Source organism: Podarcis filfolensis (assembly GCF_964270895.1).
Source record: "Podarcis filfolensis genome assembly, chromosome: 11".
NCBI lineage: Eukaryota > Metazoa > Chordata > Lepidosauria > Squamata > Lacertidae > Podarcis > Podarcis filfolensis.
Genome location: NC_139613.1, coordinates 29,680,511 through 29,696,589, shown reverse-complemented (window position 1 = coordinate 29,696,589; position 16,079 = coordinate 29,680,511). Strand labels below are relative to the sequence as shown.

The 16,079-nt window shown below is 39.2% G+C and overlaps 1 protein-coding gene across 1 annotated transcript in view; it reads left to right on the top strand.

Moving 5' to 3' along the window:
• The window catches only part of FCHO2 (FCH and mu domain containing endocytic adaptor 2), a 64,126-nt gene that overhangs the window by 22,576 nt on the left and 25,471 nt on the right, over nucleotides 1-16,079 (top strand). The window contains exons 7-10 of the mRNA XM_083577360.1: nucleotides 1,472-1,570; nucleotides 4,332-4,428; nucleotides 14,060-14,104; nucleotides 15,163-15,232. Coding sequence (XP_083433486.1) covers nucleotides 1,472-1,570; nucleotides 4,332-4,428; nucleotides 14,060-14,104; nucleotides 15,163-15,232 — 311 coding nt within the window. The remainder of the gene's footprint in view (nucleotides 1-1,471; nucleotides 1,571-4,331; nucleotides 4,429-14,059; nucleotides 14,105-15,162; nucleotides 15,233-16,079) is intronic.

The following is a 16,079-nucleotide window of genomic DNA, read 5'->3' as shown; positions in this document are numbered from 1 at the left end:
TGTTGTGCTATTTGAATGTTGCCATTTTAGTTTTGATAGTAAACACTTAACTTTTGGTCCTAAAACCGTTGTTAATAAATAGAGAAATAACATAAACATGAAAAATATGTGAAGTATGCCTGCCATTTAAGGCAAGCTGAGAGCTTCCTTGGCAAAGAATGTCGTATTTGCAAAGCAAACAAACTGTACTGTGTTTGAGTTTGTGTATTTTAAGTTAGTTCTTTGTGTTGCACTAGAACAGAAGCTTCACATTGCATACTTGTTGGAAGATTCTTAATGCACATCTCTTTATTTTGATTAGATTTGGCATATCAATTTTTAAAAGTACAATGGCATTTATAGGATTGAACTGAATATCAATATAACTTGGTCCATTGGAGTTGTTGGTGACTGCAACAGAAGGGCAGAGTAAAAAAGTAAAACAAATAAACAAAAAAGATTGATATAATTTCCTTGATCAAATTAAGTTCAAAATTTTGATTATAAAATATATATGCCAGGATTTAAGTTAATAAAGCAGAAGTTTCAGCTGTAGTCAATGAAGGCTAAACCTCACACGGGCCTTTTTTTAGTCTCATATTTTTCAGTTTTTTAAGTGTGCTGTCTAAACTCTTAAAACCCACAAAAATGGTTCTGTTTCAAACATGATTGTATGGGGGGGGGAGACTTTTTTCTACTCATCATATTAAGACTTTAACTTTCTGCAGTAGTAATGTTCATTTGGGACACGGGTGACGCTGTGGGTTAAACCACAGTGCCTAGGACTTGCCGATCAGAAGGTCGGCGGTTTGAATCCCTGCGGCGGGGTGAGCTCCCGTTGCTTGGTCCCTGCTCCTGCCAAACCAGCAGTTCGAAAGCATGTCAAAGTGCAAGTAGATGAATAGGTACCGCTCCGGCAGGAAGGTAAATGGCGTTTCCATGTGCTGCTCTGGTTCGCCAGAAGCGGCTTAGTCATGCTGGCCACATGACCCGGAAGCTGTACGCCGGCTCCATCGGTCAATAAAGCGAGATGGGCGCCGCAACCCCAGAGTTGGTCATGACTGGACCTAATGGTCAGGGTTCCTTTACCTTTAATGTTCATTTACTGAAATGTTACATGTGGCTGAGATGTATAGACTTTAGGTAGGGTTGCCATACGTCTGGAATTTCCTGGACATGTCAGGGATTCAAAAGGCGAAATAGGCGTCCAGTGGAATTTTGAAAAACAGAAGAAGCTGTTACTGTGGATAGGGCCTTACTTTGTCACATGATTGGTAGAGTCTTTGCAATATTAAGCAGCTGAAGGATGAGTTAGAACCAAGACTAGATACAGCTTAACTGATGAATGTCTTCCATAATCCCAAATGTGAAAGCAAGCTAATTATGGGAGCTCAGTGGACAGTTCAGTATATCAGTATTTGAAATCCAGTTTTGACTTAAGCTGTTTTAACTCTTAAATAAGCCCTAAACACAACACTTATTTGTTCTGCAGAAATTTCAAGACATTGAAGAAATGCATCTGTTCCATATGAAAGAGATTATAGAATGTTTTTCAAATACAGTCAAAGAAGTTCACTTACAAATTGGCGAGGTGAGTTTTTCATAGTAGGTCTTATTATTCAGGCTATAAATTAAGATGTATTTCATCTTCACTGAAGTTTGTAGGTATCCAAATTTAGCAGTTGTATTTAATCTGCTGCTGTAGGTGTGGAGGAAGATATGGGTGTGTGATAAACTTTCAATCAAATTTCATAGATTGTTCCTCCAGTACCTGTATCGAGATGTAAAAATAATTTTGGTGATTATGTATTTCTAGGATATGAAGAAATAAAAAGCATATTTGGGCCCATAGAGCTTAAGTCTGTGGGAACTCCCCACCATCAGACCCTCACTTTTCATACTTACGGTTGTAAAGAGAGAAAAGACAGCTTTACAAAAGTCTAGTTGTGAGGAGCTTCACTTGAGATGATGGAGGTTAACCTCAATGCAGCAGTGGTCTTTGTCTTTAGACCTCTGGTACTGGGAAGCATTGGAAACTACCGTATTTTTCATCCCCTAGGGCGCACCGGCCCATAGGGCACACCTACTTTTTTGGGGGGGGGAATAAAAAAAAATTCCCCCCCAGGCGCAGGGCTGGGGCGGGGGAAGCCCGAGTTTCCCCCGACCCCACCCCCCAGAACAGGCTGCTATCCGCAAGTCTAGGGAGCCCGGCGGGAAGTCGCACCGGTCTCCCCAGGCTTACGGATATCTTCCCGAAGCCCAGGGCGCGTGGCTTAGCACGCCCCAGGCTTCGGGATGCAGGCAGCTCTCCGCAAGCCGTGGGAGTGTGCCTCCCCGCTGTCCCCTGAGCTTGTGGGGCTGGCGGTGGGGAGAAGCACTGCTTTCCCCACTGCCAGCCTCCAAACCAGGTCGGGGAACAGCGGGAAGGCGCGCTCCGCCTCCCCGCTGTCCCCCGAGCTTGTGGGGCTGGCAGTGGGGAGAAGTGCGCTTCTCCCCACCGCCAGCCTCCAAACCAGGTCAGGGAAGCTCCCAAGGCTTGCGGATAGCTTCCTGAAGCCTGCATTTGCCCCATAGGACACACACACATTTCCCCTTCATTTTTCGAGGGGGAAAAGTGCGTCCTATAGGGCGATAAATACGGTATATTCTGCTATAGTTCACATGTTTCCCAGTATCTTTAGATGCCTCAGAACTGGGTATCTTCTGCTGCTTTGATGCTCCTTAAACATTCACCCTTCCTCAGTGCAAGGATTAGATTGGGAAAAGGGTGGACTGGTAGTGGGGAGGGCTTGCGGAGTGGCACTGAGTCAAAACAGTTTCTAAATGGGTCCAAATTTTAGTGTGGTTTGAGTATAACCTATAATTGGCCCAGACAGGGAACTCATATATTCACAACTCTGAACACCCCGATCCAGAAATCTGGTGGTAGCATGAGAAAACAAATGTATGTGACTAAGGTTGTTGATCTTTGTCACATGGGACAGGGACACTTCAGTCAATGTAGTGCCCTCCAGATGTTGTTGGAGGACAACTCCTGTCTTTCTTCAGCATTGGTGATGTTGATTGGCACTGATGGGAGTTACAGTTCAACAACATCTGAAGGGCACCACATTGGCTAGCTCCATTCTGGTGTATCCGGCATGGGGCATAATTATTTTGCTGTTACCAAACAAATTTACTTGGAAGTTGGTCCCCTTGACTTTTATTTACTATAAAAAGGATGCCCCTGAATCTAAATGAAGAAAACTCTTCGCTAGGCACAAAGTGGAAAATATATCTCTATTGGCATTTAGCATAAATGAATCTTGTCTCATAGCTCATTTCCAGGAGTAAAACTTTGACTGCTGAATTTCCATACTGAATACTTTTATCGTCATCTTGGCTGTTTGAATTCTAAAACTTTAATTTCTTTCTTCATGTAATTCAAGAGATCAGTTTGCCCATCTGGGATCTAAAAACAACCTACCATAACAGTTTATATCTATTGTACATTGTGTTCTAGTATTTTTATAGTTGTGCAGTATTCATTATACTATTAGAATGTTGATATAGCATTTTTGCATATGGTTAAAAAATAACGCTAAACAAAACTTATTTTTTATTCCCCAAATTGTTAGTTTGAGCTAAAAATATGGATATTTGAGATCAAAGGGATGGTGTTTATGATTTTGAAATTGTTTCTTTACACTTTTTTTGTTTTGGCCAAATTCTTACTAGGATTTAACTTAGATGGAGACATGGGTATGGTTTAATTTATATCATTACATGTTTATATCATTTATAAACAGATATATCATGCTTATACTAAAAATGAAAGTGCCCTTGAGGGAGACAGAATGTATTTCTATCATTCAGATATTCTGAGTAATCCTCATATGTTTGGTATTGAAAGAGACCCTCAGTATGCCATTTGCAGACAGATTTGGACCCAAACAACTTTTTTTAAGAAACTAAGTTGTTCATATAAGATACACATATCGGGATCTCAGAGGGGCGTAGTAGTCCTAGCTTATTATATTAACAGTACAGTGTCTAAAATCCAAAGAGTGGCCAAGACATAGTCAAAAATATTGTGCTAGCTCTGTGATAATATTTACTTCAAACAGCTGACCCCCCCCCAGTCATATTACAAATTGCTTTTGAAACTTAAAGCAGTTTGCCAGTCACCATAGGGAATGTTTGAGGAAAACAACCCTAAGGCTTACCGAACTAGTTTCATGGTTTTTTGAGTCCCAGCCTGACACTTTTTAGTTATAAGAGCAAGATGGGAAGTGTAATAATTGAGCAATCCGTTTGTGTGCAAATTGCTGAAGCCCACAAAGTTATATTTACTAGTGTTCTTTTTCTCAAAGGTACATGAAGAATTTATAAATAACATGGCAAACACAACAGTTGAAAGTTTGGTACAAAAATTTGCTGAGTCGAAAGGCACAGGCAAAGAGCGACCTGGTAAGAGATACAAAATAATTGATTTGGTATTTTTTTAAATAAAAGATTGCTTGATATTATCTTCCAGTGTTCAGTGCGCGCGCGCACACACACACACACACACACACACACACACACCTCCATCTATGCTCCTCTTGAATAATTGATACTATGCATATATAACTGTAATTTACTGGCAGTAATGAATGCAGATATTTAGTTCACTATCGTGATTCTTTTTTCTTTGGATAATGCCAATTCAAAGGAAAAAAATGGGGGGGGGGGCAACTGTGAAAAGGTGAATTACATGCTGGGTGTCATTAGGAAAGGAATTGAAAATAAAACAGCCAACATGATAATCTAGGATGCAAATATACTTCGATTACAGTGTATAGTTCTGGTCACCGCACTTCAAAATGGATATTGTGGAGCTGGAAAAGGTTGACCAAAATTATCAAGGCGATAGAGCAACTCCTCTATAAAGCAAGGTTATAGTTTTAGGTACTTTTTGGTTTAGAGATAAAGTGAGTAAGTGGAGACATCATAAAGGTATATATGGTGTAGGGAAAGTGTTCAGGGATCTTCCCCCCCCCCCCTCATAAACCTAGAACTTGTGGACATCCAGTAACTGAATGTTAGAACATTCAGGACTGACAAAAGAAAGTACTTCTTCAGTTGGTGCAGTTAAACTCTGGAACCTGCTCCCACGATAAGTAATAATGGTCATCAACTTGGATGGCTTTAAGGATGTCTAAGAGGATTAGACAAATTCATCCAGGATGAGGTTATCAATTGCTACAAGTCATGGTGGCTAATATAACACTGAATACCAGTCGCTGAAAATGGAAGAAGGGAAGGATTCTGTTTTGCTCAAGTCCTGCTTGCAGGCTTCCTATGGGCACCTGGTTGGCCATTGGCCTCATTCAGCAGGCTCTTCTTACATTCTTACAATATAAAAATAGTTTTGAAATCTTTTATTTCAAGTAAAACAAAGGTTAAATTCCTTCCATGTGACATTCAAACAGATTAAATTATTGATTCTCCAATCATATTCTTTCCTGTCTTCAGCTGTATTTTTTCTTGCCTAATTATGTTATGCTTAAAATAGTCCATAAAAATTAATAGCTGTGTTCTGCAAACAGCTGCCAAGTTTACCATAATTGTTCTGCACTTGTTGCACAATGTTTTTAAACCTTGTCACATTTGTTTCTAGGCTAGCATTCTGATGTTCTGCAGATCGGTTACATGTTTCCAAGGCATTAATTTCCATGACTAATGTGCATATATTACTTAGCATCATCTTATTTGATGTAGTATTGGAAAATCCCAGTAGAGACAAGACTTCACGGGCTGCAGTTTTGTATCCATGTACCTTGGGAGTGAGGCTTACTTCTGAATAAACATGTATAGGATTGTAAATCAGCTTCCAGCTGTCCTCATTCTAAAAATAGAAACCTTTTTTATTTTTATTTTTTCCGGGATCATTAAATGCACATAAAATGCAAAAGAGGAAATGTTGTAGAAATGGCTGATTTCAACTACCCTGATGTAGACTGACTACATATATGTTCCAAAGAGGTAAAATTCTAGATACCCCAAATTACTGTATCTTAAAGTGTTTGGTCATGGAACTGACCAGAGGGGCAGTGACCTTGGACTTAATCTTTAGTAGTATCCATGACCTGACATCAGATATGTGTTGTTAAGTCAGTTGGGAGCAGTGACCACAGTGCTATTAAATATACATGTAAATGAATGATTGCTAAGAAAATTCAACACGGTCACGTTTGATTTCATAACAAGAAACTTGCCCAAAATGAAGGGATTTGTAAAAAGGAATTTGAAAGGCAAAGTCAAAAAAGTAAAATCATTCAGATACTTGAGAGTTGTTTAAAAGCACCATGTTAGAAGTCCAACTGGAGTGTATGCTGCGGATCAGGAAAGTTAGGAGGGCCAAGAGAATGTTAGCTAATCCTCATTTTAATTGAACATCATTGTATTCAAAGTAGACACCACACATAAGTGCATGCACACAGCAAAGTTGATGTTGAATTACTATAAAATGCAAAAAAAGTTCAGCTTTGACAACTTAATCAGAGCTTAAATGAATGCAAAACAAATACATTACAATTAATTTTTACAACCCCTGTAGAAATTCCAGCCAGGAATTTACAGACCACATTGGCACCTGTACCAGACCCAATTAGTTCTCCCTTACTTTAAGGGTAATACTTGAATACACTTTGCCTTCTCAGCTTCCATATTTTGCTTGAACATAGATATGCCCACAGTGTATATTAAAGGACAGAAACAGTGTAGTCTCTAGTTTTCTGTGCTTTATAGATGAATTGCTTGTGCAACTTTCTGCAGTGCTGCTTCAGTTTTTAAAAACAGGTATTGCTTTTTTATTTTGGCAGACTGGAGTTACAATAGGGCATTATTTGACTGAGCAGATGAGTAGTGTAAATAGGAAAAGGAGAGAATCTCAGGTTGATAGAATTGGAGGAAATTTTACTATTTCTTTTTTAATTCACTAGCAGTGTGCATGACGCAGTAGTTAAAAGTTTTGATCTAGTAGTATACATAAATGATTTACAAAACCTATGGCCTGCCCGAGCTAACATTCAAGGAGGTGAAACCTGTTATGGTTCCTCACCTGTACACAACTCTTAAAGGTACAAGAACCCTGAACTCGTCTGCATTTGCTCTTATGCACGGATGTAAAACACATTCTAAAGTGCTGGGAAGGTTAGACTGTTCTGGTAGTTCAACTGGTTAACACTTCTACGGAAATTATCAGAAGTGTGGAAGAGATAAAAAATGGGTATACAAGACTACAGTCATACCTCGGGTACAGACGCTTCAGGTTGCGTGTGTTCAGGTTGCTCACCGCGTTGAACCCAGAAGTACCGTATGTTCCGGCATATAAGACGACTTTTTAACCCAGGAAAACCACCCCAAAAGTTGGGGGTCATCTTATATGCTGGGTATACGCGGAGCCACCTGTTGGGAAGGAGGAGAGGGAGCCGGTGAGCAAAGTTGCCCCTTCTGTCGTCGCTCCTCCTCCCTCCCCACGGAAGGGGACGCAGCCTCCTGTGACGCAGTGCGAGGCCCCGCCTCTTCCGTACCGAACCGTGTGTTGATTGGCCGCTGCTCTCTCCTCACCGCGGAAAGTCCTTCCAAGCGCGGCACTCACCTGCACACCTGCTGCTGCTGTCATGGGAGCCGGATCCGGCCTCCGCTGTGGCCGCGCAGGGCTTCGCTCAGCTCGCAGGCGCCATGAAGAGCCTGCTGCAGCGAGGTGGTGCGCGGCTTCGGCCAGGGCTCCAAAGAGCTGGGCCTCCCCACAGGTGAGGGCAGTAGAGGCCAAACTCTATAATTTAACAGCAAAAGTTGGGGGGTCATCTTATACGCCCAGTCGCCTAATACGCCGGAACATACGGTACCAGAACAGGTTACTTTTGGGTTTCGGCGCTTGCACAGAAGCACTAAATTGCTCTTTGCACATGCTCAGAAGCGCCAAATCACGATCCGTGCATGCGCAGACGTGGCGCTGCAGGTTGCGAACGCTGCGGGTTGCGAACGTGCCTCCCGCACGGATCACGTTCGCAACCCAAGTCCACTGTACAGCTTGGACTTTAACAGGATGAACTCTTAGATTGTTTGCTTAGAAGAATAGAAAATAGGGAACTTACACAAGATTTGTATATTTTGAGTCTTATCCTTCTGGGTAACACTGGCATAATGTAGTATACTAAACATCCAATACATTTGTGGGTTTTAAAAGACATGCAGTACAGCCTAACATTATTATTTTTGTTAAGGTCCAAGTTATGTAGAACCATTATTTTCATTCTGCATTGTGTGAGTGGACTTCTACTCATGCCACTGGCCTTTAACTTTCTCTTGCCCTCCCTGCATTTAAAAAAAACCTGCTCCAGAGGGTCCTCCAACGTTAAAGCAGATTTTGAGGGTGTGCAAGGGACTGCAAAGAGTAATGGGAATTCCCATTGTGTGAATGGAATTACATCACATATGCATATGGACAACTTTGGATACAACCCATAATATTCAAAATTATCCTGAACCTCATTGTTTCATTTTCTTGTTCATATATTGTTAGAATAACAAGATCTAATGCATCTTGTTTTCTTCACTGATCACAGACAAGAGAGAGCTCCAGCACTAGTTCTTTATTTCATGGGGAAATTGATCTGGATCCACTCTAGTTAAAGTTAGTTGTGTGATGAAAGTCAGTAATTGGATTTACATTAGTCATGATTGAACTGTTCTGTTGCAATGTGATTGGGTCATGACTAGCTGAATTGTAATCTAGGTATGATCATAGTGGTGTATGGTCAAATAATCTGATACGTAGTCTTCCCATTTAACAAGCATCTTGGTGAATTTTTGTTAGGGCATTAATTAATAAGCATAAAACTAACCTTTCACAGCGGGTTAAAATTCTACAAAGATATGGCTAGGTCTGACCTGTCATACTTTGTAGCTCACAAAAATGTTTCGAGATTTATCTTTATTATGTTTCCTTTTTTTGTCTTTGGTTTCTTAATTTTCATTTTAGTACCACGAATTAATGTCATGGATATTGTTTGAGTGTGCTGATTGTATTGTGATCACTGACTCTCTGTAACCCAGGGAATATAACTTGGCATTGTGTTAAATTATTAAAATTCATTGTCACTGGACTTGTCTTGATACAGCCTTTCAGGCATAAAGAATATGAAATGGAATTTTGTGAATTTGACATGTATTTACCTTCAGTGACACAGGTACTACTGGCCTATTGTTCTAAAGGGGGAAACCTTTAGTAATTGGACTGCTTTGATTCTTTAGTATCTCTGTAGTTAAGGCCAGTTGCCAATCATAGTAAATATTTGTAAACAATATGTATTGCATTTCTTTTCGCATGCTAGATTTTGTGATTAACATGTTTAGTGACTTTGTTTTGTTGTAATGATGTGGAAGAGATAAAAATGCATCTTGTCTTTCCAAGTCTAAATATAGCCACAGAGTTATCCAGAGAGTGGTTTGGTTTTTATTTATCAGTCAGAAAAAGCTACTGTTGGAGAATATTATTGACTGACAGTTTATATATCTCTCATTTTCAATTTGAAAATTTGTTGGTGCTAAATATGAAATGGCATCAGATGTTAGCAAGGAAAAGATTGCTTGTGTGTTTGTACATACAAAATTGACCTTTGTGATCCAGCTTAACATCTAAGTACTAAGAGCAATCATTTGTTTTGACAGCAGAATTAATTGAGGCTAAAACAGTCGAAATTCCACTTGTATCAAGCTGTTCATTAGGAATTGCTCTCTGGCTTTAGTGCTGTCAGAAAAATAACCTGTTCTGCTATGATTAAATAGCAGAATGATGGTCGGTCCACTGCATTTGAGAAAGAGGTTGAATAAACTTTCTACTGCGGAAACAATTCAGAAGTGACACGCTGCAAGGGGGGTCAGAATGTGCATTGATATCCAGCTGAGCTGTCAACTGGCACTGAGCCAGACACGCAAAGCTTTGCCATTTTGAAGCAGCATGTGAGGCATATGCAGTTTTTTAAAAAATTGTCCTCCTTTCATGCATGATTTAATGCCAGAGGGGAAAAACCCTTTTGTTTTCATCTAAAACCAAGCATATTGTCTGCAGTTATATTTGCAACTACAAGTAGCTTTTTAAGCTTATGTCACTTTTAAATAGAGGCTACTTTTTATTATTCAATGTAACATTTTAGCAATATGTAAAAACCAATTTGTTATAATTTAAGTTGGTTAGCATTCCTTTATGCTCCACAAAATATGTTCCTAAGATACTCTCTTTTTTGTTTTAATTTCCATTGTAAAGCTACTAAAATATTTTGAGAATGCATGTGTACTGTTTATCTCTCACAAAGCAAGAATTTTCAACACACATCCTTTTTTCCTCTTTTCCTATTAAATAGCCAACATACAGTATTTTCCACTTCATTCCTTTTTTTCTTTTTTTTAAAGTTCCTTCAGACCCATGAGTGTGTAGCTGCTGTCTTCATCAAGCTTGGCTTATCCATTTCTGCAGAATACACACTAGTTGACCGATCATGACACTTTTCTCTAACTGGTTGACAAAGCATTTAACTGTTTTCAAGGCCATTAGTGCCACTTCACAGATTAATTAGGTGGCAGGTGACACTGTGACATGACTGGGGTTTTTTTGTTTTACTGTCTCATTAATCTCTCTTGAGAGATGAAGTGCATCACTGGTAACTATTTGTCTAGCATGCAAAAGATCAAAATAGAATTGGATGTAATACTGTATTTACTACTGTTATTTCATCAGTGTAGTTTCCAGTTCAGCTGAATTTGTCAAAGTGGTGTCAGCTATGTTTGTTTATCCTTCTTAAATAATTGTGTTAACAGCACAATCATCAGACTCCTGGTACTATATGCCTTATATGGTAATGGAAGATATGATTTGCATTTATATGTATATTTCTTATAACATAATACCATATGTTTAAGATCAGGTAACTTCTTCTGGCTTCCTGCGGATCAGTATAACTAGATCAGTGGCAGGAAGCCACTTTTAGGCCGCTGTTATGGACTGGCTGGATTCAGAGGAGTCAGTGGGGGCACCAGTTGGGGAACCCCCAAGGAAGTAAGGCTTAGAGCAGCCTTTCTCAACCTGTGGGTCCCCAGATGTTGTTGAACTACAACTCCCATCACCCCTGGCAAGGCCAGAGCTCAGGGATGATGGGAGTTGTAGTCCAACAACATCTGGGGACCCACTGGTTGAGAACCGCTGGCTTAGAGCCAGGGGATTGGTGGTGGGATGACAGTGAGTGGTCAGAGGGAGAAGAGGGAGCAAACTGCGAGGAGGAGGTATCAGATGCTGAAGAGGAAACAGGGTTTAGTGAGCAGGAAGACGCCCAGCTCCAACTGGCCATTCCATCTGTAGCTATGGTAGACTAATGCTTGGAGGCAGTGATGAATTAGATGAGGGTTAATAAACTATTATTTAATTCTGATAAGATGGAGGTACTATGGATCAGCAGTTATGAAGTCTAGGAATTGAGGAGGTAGAGTATTTAGGATAGGGTAGCACCCCCCCCCCAGTGTAGCAGGTACATAGCTTGTATGTATTTGAGCCATAACTATCATTAGAGGCACAGGTGACCTCTGTAGCAAAGGACAGCATACAGTATACAGTGGACACTCAGGTTGAGAATGTGATCCATGCAGGAAGCACGTTCACAACCTGAAGCGCCGCATCTGCGCACGCGCAGGTTGTGATTCGGCATTCCAGTACTTCCGGGTTCAGCGTGGTGCGCAACCCGAAATCGCGCAACCTGAAGCGTCTGTAACCCGAGGTATGACTGTATCCAGCTCTAGTTCATTCAACAGTTACAACCTTTCCTGGACCGAGATAGCTTGCTATCAGTAACCTATGTTGCAGTGACTTTGCAGTTGGATTATTGCTATGAGCTCTACATGAAACTGCCCTTGAAAATGGTCCAGAAATTGCAATTAATGCAGAATGCAGCTGCCAGGTTGTTAACTGCAATATCCAGATGGGATCACGTAACACCTATCCTAAAAGCTCTGCACTGGCTGCCTGAATGCTGCCAGGATCAATTCAGGGTGCTAGTGATGGTTTAAAAAGCCCTATGTGTCTTGGGGCCCAATTATCTGGAGGAGCGCTTCATCTAATACCAGCTAATTCATTTCTTGAGATTGGTGCGCTCTGTGTCTGTGTGTATACTCTTTTCCCAGTCTCTGCCAGGATTCAAGTGAGGCAATACACATAGAAGGGCCGCCTCTGGTTGGATTGTAATTCTGGAATGATGTCTCCTTAGTTGTAATATATTTGTACTTTAATTGATCTCCTACATTTTTTCGTGTAGATATGTTATTAGTGCTGTTTTGTTTTGTTCTGGTCATATGTTTGTACACCACAGTGGGTTGTTTCCGAGGGTGGCGGTTTGTAAATAAATACATAATTTATTGATTAAGTTTACTCTGTGTGTGGATCTCAACTTAAAAATCATTTTGGTGGGGGTGTAAGTCTGTAGGTACTTGTGCTTTAAAAGCTGTCCCATTAAGGGCTGGATAAGTGGTCTACAAGAACTCTGTCTAAAAACTACCTGCAATCCTGTCTCATAAACAAACAAACAAACAGGCTCATGTGTGGTAGATCTATATAATTCTGCCAAATGCAGTATGTGTATGGTAAGACATTTTTGTCTTATAATATCATTGATAGGTTTTATGATCTTTCTGAATTCAAATTCTAGTGAAGTCCAGGAGCTGCTCATCGGTTAAAGCAGTTAAGACAAAAATCAAGAGAAAGGTGTATACAACTGGGTTTTATTCCAGAGTAAAAATACATTGCCTCACATTATATTCAGTAATATTTACATGCGTCTTAACATCTTTATGTTACAAAGAGGCATCATTTCAGTTCTTTCATAATCACTGTTCACACATTTATTTGAAAGAGAAGCAGCTAAAACTAACATGCATGCACAGTCCAGGCATTATGTGTAGCACAAGCATTTTATATCCTGAAGGCATATCCCCCCTTAAATCTCATTGAGATACCTATTGCATAGAAGTACCGGTAGATTTTGTTGTCTTTTGAATGGCCTAAACTGTGTTATTTTATCCTTAAACTGTGAAGGGGTTACAAACTTCCTGAGTTTAGATACAAAACTTTCTTATTTACAGTTTGTAAAATTGCCCAACTGCACTTTAATTTTCAGAATAGTCTAAAAAGTTTCTGTTAGTATTACAAAAAACATCTATATAGTCTCTACTTGTGCAGTAACAAGTAGCCTCTTTTTGTAGTTAAAAATACTGTCCTAGTTCTTGGTTTGAAAAAAAGAATGCCACTTAAAATCAAATTATCAAAAAACAATTTTTGGAATGCACTTCATAATAAACCTTGACCATTGGGACTGAGGGCAGTTAAAATCCAGCTACTACAGATTCAAGAAGATGAAATCACATTAGGGGTTTGACTGGTCTCAGTAGGCAGCCAAAATTTGTGCTTCTCATTAATCCTATTCTTAGGAGAAAATAGATTCTCATTCATCATGGTGAAAAAGCCTCTTTCATGTGAAAAGTAGTGATCATTGTCACTGGTTTTTCACTGTTGCCAAACCTTAGTGCAGTCTTAGGGATGAGACTCTGCCCTTCTCCAGGGAGAAGGGTGGGGGTTCTTTCCAAGCTTAGGCTAAAGGCCCCTCCAGACTGGTGGTATTTTTGCAGATGTCTTCTGCAACATATAATTGACACAATAACAGTGCATCAGTGCTGTATGATTTTTTAAATTGCATTTTTACTGGGGTTTTTCTTCTAATGTATGTATTTTGTTATATTACAGTCTGACCCCCCCAAAAAAACCCCTCTAAAATTGCCAAGAAACAGTAATTGAAATGAACTGTGCTAGATGCTGCATATTTTTAAATTGTATTTCAATTGCCTCTTTTATTTCTCATACATTATTATTTTATTCCATGGACTTGTTTGGAAGCCACTGATCAAACAAATTGATTGAGGAAATACTGCCGCCCTAGTCTTGATGCATAATGTTTCTCCATAAATTAAAACAAGAAACAGCATTAGAATAACATTGATTTTCCATCATTTAAAGGACTTATTGAATTTGAAGAGTGTAATACAGCCAGTGCAGTTGAAGGTGAGTTTTTCTTGTATTGTTTATCATTCAAAATGTACTTCTTACATCATTTCTAGTGAACATTGGGGAAAGGGTTAAAAAAATATAAGGCTTAAAAGTAAGAAGTGAAGTCGTTTGCTCTAATTAAGATGAAATGAAGTTAATATATTTCTGATATAACAGGATATGATCAGCAGCCTTATGTTTTGTCTCAATTAAGAGTCAGAACTTGCTCAGTGTGGTCCCATCACAGATGCTAGAGAGAAGCTGGCTAACTTTCAGTATCCTATTAGTGAGGGAGTGGCAAATTTCACTCACATGCATACATGTGAGTGAAATTCATATACATGTGAGTGACATTCATATATATGTCCTCATATATGAATGTCCCTGTATCTAAAGCATGCCATTTCCAAGTATCCCATAGATCTTCTGTTCAATACTTTGGTGTTGCTTCTTGGTGCCCAAACCAATTATTAGCACCTTAGTGGAAACTAAGCCAGGGTGTCTTGGATGCTTTCTGTTGATCTAATTGCAGAGCTAAAGATTGGGGTTGATGTTTTGAAGTAGTTCCATTCTTTTTTGTGAGCAAAGTCTGAAAAGATGGCTTCACACAATGGAATTTGTCCTCTAGGATGCACTGGGTTTCATTCTTGACCTCCATACTTTAGAAACCGCTATAAAACAAAGGGGAGAAAACGTATGACATATTGGAACAATATACCAATAATATTTAAGCTGGTTCTGATGAAAAGGGATAGTACTAAGTTCTGGAAGCATTGAACAGATACTTTGAGTGATAAACTACTTGAGGATGACAAGACTAAAACTCAATCCAGGCAAGACAAGGTGTGGGTATTGGTAGTTCTCTTATGTGCAACATAAAATGATACATATTTATCATATATTTATACATATTATTAATAATATTAATAATATATTATTAATAATATTATTTATACATATTATGATACATAATAACTTCATGTTATTTACTGCAATAGTGTATCTCATTACCTATTCTGTTAACTAATATTTAATCTTAATTTCCATCTAACAACACATTGTCTGCTTTGCAGGGATAAAGCCTAGAAAAAGAAAGCATTTTGTGTTACCAATTAGTAGAAAGGGAAAAGATGCAGAATCTGTGTAAGTATGTTTCAAACTTGTTAGTAAATCGTTTAATGTTTGTTTTTTTTAAAAAATAGAAGCATAAATATTTCTATCTTTTTTAATTTTATTATTAATGCTGTAAGAGATAATGCTCCAATAAATTCCTATATAGCCCCCCAAAAAAAAACAACTTCCCCAATTTTTAAGTGTGGGGGGGGCACAGTTTGGGAATCTTTATGGATTCTAGGTAGCAACTGTGGCTAGGAGTGCTTTTCCCTAGGTCAGGTTAGGGCACAAGCTGCATCAAATTTTTGGAGGATCATGGCTATTTCTTAGGGTTGGATTACTCTCATCCATTACTGTAGCACCCTGAATCATCATCAGCAAAACTTCTGACTAGAGCCAGGATTTTGAGGATGTGAGGATGTGACTCCTTCGTTATGGCAGTTTCACAGGCTGTGCATCCCACCATTTTCTGAGGTGTGATCAATGGCAGCTCCTGTCAAGACCTTTGCCCTTGTGTCTACTTCCCCCAGGAAATCCTCCTGGCCACTTCACTAATTTTCCATAGGCAGCTAAATACATTGTTATTCTAGCATCCCAGTGTCCAAATTTATCTTCTTTTTATGTGTAGTTATATATGTATGCTTTTATTAACGTTAGCTGCTGCTGCTGCTGTTATTTTTGTTGCCTTGGGCATTTTTTTTACCTGAAAAGTGATATATGGAAGTGGAAAATGGAAAGTGATATATGGAAATGGAAAAGTGATATATGAATCCTGAAAAATTAAATAACTGTCTATAGCCTGATTTTAAACGTGTTCTAAAGCAGCTATGTATCTGGTGAGATGTTAACTAGAAAACCAAAAGAGATTTTGGTAAAT